This window comes from Cibotium barometz, chromosome 35 (genome assembly GCF_041138505.1).
Source record: "Cibotium barometz isolate CiBa-2024 chromosome 35, ASM4113850v1, whole genome shotgun sequence".
Lineage (NCBI taxonomy): Eukaryota > Viridiplantae > Streptophyta > Polypodiopsida > Cyatheales > Cibotiaceae > Cibotium > Cibotium barometz.
The window spans coordinates 48,206,907-48,214,733 of NC_141080.1; the positions used below are offsets into that span (position 1 = coordinate 48,206,907).

The window sequence follows — 7,827 nt, forward strand, 5'->3', positions numbered from 1 at the left end:
TCAAACTTGCTAAATCGAGCAAGACAATCATCAAAGAGAGCACAAGGATAAATTCTTATTATATTCAAGCTATTAATACCAAAACTAAGAAGAATTTGATAATGAGTCAAGGTAGGTTAGATTCACCAAACCTCACCTCACCTCACAAATGCTCCAAAACATACATATAAAGATATCGATATATATGTACATATACTAATGTTTTAATATAAAAAAAATTATTTTATTACAATCAAATACATTAAAAATATTATAAATGTTTATTTTATTACAATCAATTATATTATTTTAATACTCTATTAAAAATAACTAGTATGTGGTATCTCTTGATTGTGGTAAAAAAGAGCATGAGTAAATTTTCATGAATAAACAAAAGCAACACCTCTCAAAATCTATAAATCGCTCCCCCCTCTCACCTACTTGTGTAGAAGAATTGGACAACTCTTACTCTCCAGCACCTTGAAATGTGATGAAGTTTCACCGATACTAGAGAGGAACTCTAGTATGGGTTCTTTTGGGACTCACCATTGTACAATGCATATTCCTTCGTGGGTTTTCACCTAGCACTGAAGTTTCCCACTAGTAATATATCATTATTAAAAAAAGTGTGTGTGTAGGGTATCAAAGTAAGAGATCATGTCCTACATTGTAGTGGTGAGAATGAATCATTGATCAATTAGCACTTTGCATGCTTAGGCTAGCCTTAATGCCACAATTGGCACTTTGCGTGCTTAGGCTAGCCTTAATGCCACAATTAAGCAAGTGCGCAAGTCATGTTTGTTTCTTCAAAGCAAGAATTAGAATCAATCATCTATCAATTGGTGCACCACATACTTAGGTTTGCATTAGTGTCATGTCATGCCATTTTTGATAAGTCGTGTTTATTATACATAGTAACATGTACAATGAATGATTAATGCTATGCATGCTTAGGTTGGCATCAATGCCACCATTCAACAAGGTGACATGTCCCTTGAGGAGAGCTAGAGGCTAGAGCAAAACAAAGAGCTCTAACAATCAAGAAGTTGTCACTCAAGCCTTCATCTTTGTCATGGTCAATTGTGATCAAGTTATACAAACAATGAGTTTGTTGGTGTAAGTCCATCTACTAAGATCCATTCGAGTGGCAATGTTATTTTCATTCAAGGAAAATAGAGTCACTCAATATCTGCTGACACATCACAAATTTCAAACCAATAATCCTCGTGGACATCTCACCCGCCCTATGACCGACACATATAATGCCATGATCCCCCAAATCATGTCTGATATCCTCACAGTCAAAATTCCTTGTTGGACAATCCATTGATTTCATGGAGTGATACAACATCCATGAGTTCACAAACAAAGAATTTGCTTGGTTTCCAAGTTGCAAATGTCCTTAGATGAATTAGTGAAAATAACCTTGTTGTCCAAAGGTACAAAACACTGGCTGACTGTCCCCATAAAGAGATTAGCCATCTGCTTGTTGACCCCTGAGACTGTAGCATCGGTATTGAAGACCCATTGAGAGGATACACCATTTCAGATTATGTCAATAGCAAACTCACAGGGAGTCCAGCTTTACTGGATAAGTGAAGAAATTATTTCTCTAAATTAAAGAGGAAGACAAACGAGAAAAAACACGTTAGCTTAGTACCAACCTAAAGCCAAATAAAGGTATCAAAAAGTACATAATGAAGGACTATGGTATTAAAAGAGAGAAAGGAGGAGAGAACTCCCATGTCCATGTATCACTTCATTGATGACTTGCTGATTACTCAGCATTGTAAGTGCTCTTCATGTACAGAAGAAAATATGATTGCAGATGGCACAGCCCATATGGCATGACCCTTATCTTATATTTCCTGGCTTAATTACAGTATATTGGAGTCATCAATCAGACTGCATGTTGCAAGAGGCTAACCCCAATGCATCAAAATCAAAGGCTATACCATGCATGTTACAAGCTTCAATTGCAGCATTATAAGCAGACTGGGATAAAACCAGTTGTAGTCCCTTTGCCTCGATACACATATCTCTAGCTAGCTCTGCCTCCCCACCTTGAGACAAAGCTTTCACAAGCTGGTCATATGTTGTGGTGTCTGGATCCAAGCCATCATCAATAAGTTGCTTCATCCAGTTGAGTGCACCTTTTCCATGACCAAACTTGGCACATGTTGTGAGGAGAGCATTGTATGTGATAAGGTTGAATTCAACCTCAGAAGCGCGCATCTCTTCCACAAGTCTCATCAACTCCTCCTGCTTCGAGGAGCTTGAATACACAGAAATCATAATGGTGTAAGCCTCGATGTTGGGCTTTATGCCGAGCCTCTTCATGTGTTGCCACACTTGCTCTGCTCTCTCTAAGAAGCCACACTTCTCAAGAGACGTGAGCAGAGATCCATATGCAAGAAGGCTCGGGTTCTGTCCCCTCTCCACCATTTTCTGGAAAACAAGCACAGCAGCCACAGGATCAGGGTTTCTTAGCACAAGTTACTAGGGTGGTATCCCATGCAAATCTATCTGGCATAATGCCATGGGCTTCCATCTTCTCAAGGAGCTGTACACTCCAATTGCTATTGCTCGCCTCTCGTGAAGAACTAAGCAGTGAGTTGAAGTGTGATCTTATGATGGTATATGAGTCCTTACCTGGATAAGGTCCCTCATCTAGCATTTGCTCGAAAACCTCCAATGCTGCCCTCCATTTCCTTGCTTTTCCAAGCAACATCATAACATGGTTGCAGAGGGACACTGACACTGGATAGCTGTTCAATCTCCTGCGGGCTAGAATGCTTCTAGCCACAATATGATCTTCAGGTCCAGAACCACAAGACCATATTATTCCTTGATAGTCCCCAGGGCAAAGCTCTGATATTGTATCCTCAATCTTTTGAACAAGAGCAAGTATGTGGTACGAGCTTTTGTGGGCAAGCAGCAAACTGCGTATGGACCTGTAAGCAATGCTGGACACTCTCTCTTTGAATTCAGCAATGATGTTATCATCGGGGCTCGATTTCATTGCAGCAAAATACAAGCTCAGAGCCCCATGTATGTCAATGGACTTCTCCGAGCCCTTCAGGAGGGCGCGGAGAGTGCTGATATTGAGGATCAAGCCCTTCTGTTCAAGCTCCCTGAAAGCAGTCATGGCTTCATGATGAAGACCCACATGCTCATAGGAGGAGATGACGATTTTGTATGCAACAAGGTCAGGTTCTACCCCATTGGTCTTCATCTCTTCAACCACTTTGCTCAAAAATTCGAATTTCCCACTCTTACTGACCACTCCGAGCATGCTGCAGTATATGAACACATCCGGCCTCTCATCTGGGAGGTCCCTCTGCTGGAGCCACTCATACACAGAGAAGGCAGCCTGGACCTTTTGGGAGCTTCCGAGCTTGCGGATGACAGAACAGAAGACAGGCAACGGGAAATGCAAGCCGTGGAGAAGAGAATCTACCTGGGTGACATCTTGTACAGAGGCGAGGGAGCTTGAGAGGACACGGATGGAAGGTCTAAAGAGCTTATGGTCCTTGTCCTTCTCGAGCTCTGCAGAGAGCTGGTCCAGAAGCAACTGTTGCTGTGGACTGCGAGGTCTGGCTCCCTTCGTAAACTGAGAGATGCTGTCTGGAGAGCAGCAGTGAATGGTGGTGACCACAGGGTAATAAGAGTATCTTGCTGTGGTGGTGGCGGTGGGCAGGCTGAGGGCATGTGGGATAAACATGGGCGAGGAGAAGCACCATCTGTGCATCGCCCGTCTTCAAAGGATACCCCAGCCTTCTCCTTAACCTGGACAATTGCTGCATGTATTGGCACCTTCATGACTATAGCTCATTTCTCACAAATCAACAAATATCTTTGGGTCTTTCCAAAACCCTCCGGACGTTTGCTTTTGGTCTTTCAAACAAACCAGAAAATATCTTTGGGCTTTTCCACACGCACCCATACATTTGCTTTTGGTCCTAACCAACACAATGCTTTTTCCTAACCAAAATCAGGCACAGCCGTTGATCTAATCATATGAGGAAATCAACGCTTTTTTCCTAACCGGAATTAGGCACAGTCGCCGTTGATCTACTCATTTGAGAAATTCTTCAGGTTTTTATTTAACTACTCAAATTCTAAGCATAATCATATTATCTCAATTTAATTATTAAAACTCCACTGATTCTAGCCTAACCCCATCCTGCCCATAGGTTAGCCACCACCCAACCACTGGAATCGGTAGAACCAGACAATTACTCACCCACCCATGATTGAATGCCTTTCTTAACTTTTGCTTTCGAATATAGATACGCACACACTCCTCTTTAAAACTTTAACATATAAATAATCCATTGACAAACAGTTATTGGTTACAGATCCCATAACTCAAAATTTCCATCGAGTCCCTTGTATATATATATATATATATCTATATCTATATCTATATATACATATATATATGTATATATGTATGTATGTATGTATATACATACATACATACATACATACATACATACATACATACATACATATATATATATATATATATATATATATATATATCCTTCTCTTTGCTCTCTGAGGTTTTGTATCCTTTGCAAAGCAAAAAAGTGGCATATAAAAAAACAGTATCACTCTGGACTCTCCATTGGGACCCACTGGTCAGCAAACAAGATCCAGTAAACAGATTACAATAATCATTTTGTCCATCATACATATCTTCCACGACATATGCATGGATGTCCTAGGCACTGTGAGCCCGTGTATCGCCTGGTCAGAACCCTCCAGGATCCTCCTTAGGTGTCCTGGCACTTCACTCAGCCTCACCCATCATACTGGTCTCAAGACCTGGGCAGGCTTTGCCGCGTGAGCTGTCCTTTAAACACGCCGCGCCAGCTGTTGCAATCGAACTTCCCTTAGAAAAACATATACCAAATGATCCCTCCAACATTCTGGAGTAAGATAGTCCTTTAAGAAAACAGGGTTTCTAGGCAAGTTTTCTGTTTGATTTTCTTTTGAATACAATGAGTATTTCTTGAATCAATATCCCCAAAACTTCTTGAATGGAATTCTGGATTTCATACTAGAATTCCTCGAATTCTATAACCTTGATCCACAGATCAATTCGAAGGGTCTCAAACTTAGTTTCAGATTTGGCGGGAGTGTATTTTTCTAAACTGGTCACACCTTCTTTCCTCGAACCTGGCAAAAGAGGTTGGCCTTGGTCATAGTCTTATTCAGGTTCGATTTTTATAAGATTTTTCCTAAGATAACTTTCTCAAAAAGGTTTGATAATTCAGTTACTATTTTACTGAATTTCTTTCTTTGAATATACACTTAACTAATTTCTAAATTAGTTAGGAATTCCAATGAGGAATAAATTAATCATTTATCTGAATATTTCAATCTCAATAGATTTCCTAAATTTTCTTTTTACAAACCGTGTGAATATAAAACGATAGAAATTTCTCTCTTAGAGTATTTAATTATTCATTTATCAATTACTCATAGAATTTAAACATAGAATTTAAGAGACTTCTAATTTTGATATAAAAATTCTTTATGCATCTATTTATGCATAAAAATCAACTTCAATGGGAATAACACTTTTATAAAAAGAAAATCCTTTTATGCATAAAATCAAATTTAATAGGAATAACACTTTTAAAATAAAAAAATTTCTTTATGCATCTATTTATGCACAAAAATCCATTTTTATAAGAAAAACGCTTTTATAATAAAAAATTTACTTTATGCATCTTTCTATGCATAAAAATTTAATTTTAATAAGAATAACACTTTTATAATAATTTTTTTTTCCATTATGCATCTTTCTATGCATAAAAATCAAATTTAATGAGAATAACACTTTTATATAAAAAAATTTCCATTATGCATCTTTCTATGCATGAAAATAAATTTTAATGAGAATAATACTTTTATAATAATTTTTTTTTTCATTATGCATCTTTCTATGCATAAAAATTAAATTTAATGAGAATAACACTATTATAATAAAAAAAATTCCATGGTGAAACACCAATCAGAGTTGATGTGACGAGTTACCGGATGCTGTTCTATTAAAGGTCAAGGCTATTCCAGAGTGGGACAAGAAAATCGTTAACTTCTTAGCTGATGGTTTTCTAGAAGAAGGAAAGAAACTGAGGAAAGATTTAGCAAGGAAGTGACTAAAAGAGAGTGAGCCTTACCAACTTATTTCTGGAACTTGTTATAGAAGAGGTAAGAATGAAATTCTTAGACGCTGCCTACAGCAGGAAGAATACCTCATGATCATGGAACAAGCACACCAGGGGGTGCGATAGAAATTAAAGCCAGGAAAATACTCCACTCGGGGTATTAGTGGCCTACACTTTTCAAGGAATATGATTTATTTGTAAAAGGGTATGATAAGTGCCAATGTTGTACCAAGCCACAAAGGAAGGACATGATGTCACTGCATCTATCACAGTGGACCAACCTTTTAAAAAATTGGGCCTAGATTTCATTGCTCCCATTAGTCCTGCTGCCCATGGCATACAAGAACGCTTCATCATTGTTGCCCCACAAATTATGTTACCAAATGGGCCAAACCAAGAGGGTGAAGAAAAGCAAATGCCATGGCAACTACTAAGTTTCTTTATGAGAATATCATAACATGCTTTGTACATTTGAGCTAGTGAGTGATTAAGGTAAACATTTCATCAATGACATTATTAAACTTCTCACTAGAGCACATTCATGATTTCACACCGCAAGTTAATGCCATATTATCCACATGTAAATGGCCAAGTAGAGAGCACTAATAAGGTTCTTATTTCTATACTAACAAAGAGTGTTGAGGCTCAACTCAATGAGTGAGAGTTTAAGCTCATAGCAACTTTATGGGCCTATTGCACATCATATAAAGTTGGAATTGGTTGCACAACCTTTAGGGTGGTTTATTGGCCTATTAAACATCATATAAAGTTGTAACTGATTGCACAACGTTTAGGATGGTGTATGGACTTGAGGTAGTCATGCCTTGAAAGTTCATGATTCCAAGCTTAAGAGTGGCTATAACCAAGAAACTTGAGGGTAATGAATTAGCTGAACAATTGTTTGTTCTAGAATAACTTGAGGAACTCTTTCAAGATGCAGAAGATATGGTAAAATTTCATCTAGTAAAGTTTTGACTAGTTTATGAGTGACTAAAATTTAGGTATAACCTTCATTAGGGGCTATTTTACGAAACGTATATCTTTTTTGTGTGTTTAGAAATAGATCTTAAGGTAAACACAAAAGTTTTAGAGAGGACAAGAAACTCTACAAGAGTGTATGAGACTCTAGAAAGCCAAATCCATTTTAGTTTTGAGTTATTCGAGTGTAAATTGGAACATTTGGCTATTTTTGACAGTTCTATGACGAAAACACAATTTTGGCCATTTTGAATGCTCTCAAAGAGACTTTAGAACTCATTTTTAGAGAACCATCAATGAGATATATTTTATACAGCATTAGAAGTCCTAAAACTTTGTAGTTTTGACTTTTCTCTAATTCCAAATTCATTGGAAGATATTTCTCTCCTATAGAGACTAGTTGTCAGGCTTTACCTTAGAAATTGCTATCAAGATTAACTATCTTATCTATATATATTAGAATTCCTAAAACTTTGTAGTTTGGACTTTTCTCTAATTCCAAATTCATTGGAAGATATTACTCTCCTAAAGAGACCAGTTGTCAGACTTTACCTTAGAAATTGCTATCAAGATTGAGTATCTTATCTATATAGACCGAATGGACTAACGCATAAGCATAGTTACTATATAGCTATAATGACTAGAGATGATCTTGCTAGTTAGAACATGATAATTGATTATGTAAAAA

At 37.5% G+C, this 7,827-nt stretch overlaps 1 protein-coding gene across 1 annotated transcript; it reads right to left on the reverse strand.

Moving 5' to 3' along the window:
- Positions 1-1,670: 1,670 nt before the first annotated feature.
- Positions 1,671-3,841, reverse strand: LOC147618544 (protein LOW PHOTOSYNTHETIC EFFICIENCY 1, chloroplastic-like). The gene is made up of 2 exons (XM_086775003.1): positions 2,632-3,841; positions 1,671-2,427 (listed from the first exon to the last, which is right to left on the reverse strand). The coding sequence occupies exons 1-2, from the start codon at positions 3,728-3,730 to the stop codon at positions 2,363-2,365; spliced, it is 1,164 nt and encodes a 387-aa protein (XP_086631129.1). The 5' UTR covers positions 3,731-3,841; the 3' UTR covers positions 1,671-2,362.
- Positions 3,842-7,827: the final 3,986 nt, after the last annotated feature.

Bases quoted from the DNA above. Each gene is read 5' to 3' on its own strand.
- LOC147618544 (XM_086775003.1), bottom strand. From the start codon at position 3,730: ATGCACAGATGGTGCTTCTCCTCGCCCATGTTTATCCCACATGCCCTC. The intron at 2,428-2,631 runs GTAAGGACTCAT...CTTGTTTTCCAG, and splicing joins AGATGAGGGACCTTATCCAG to AAAATGGTGGAGAGGGGACA.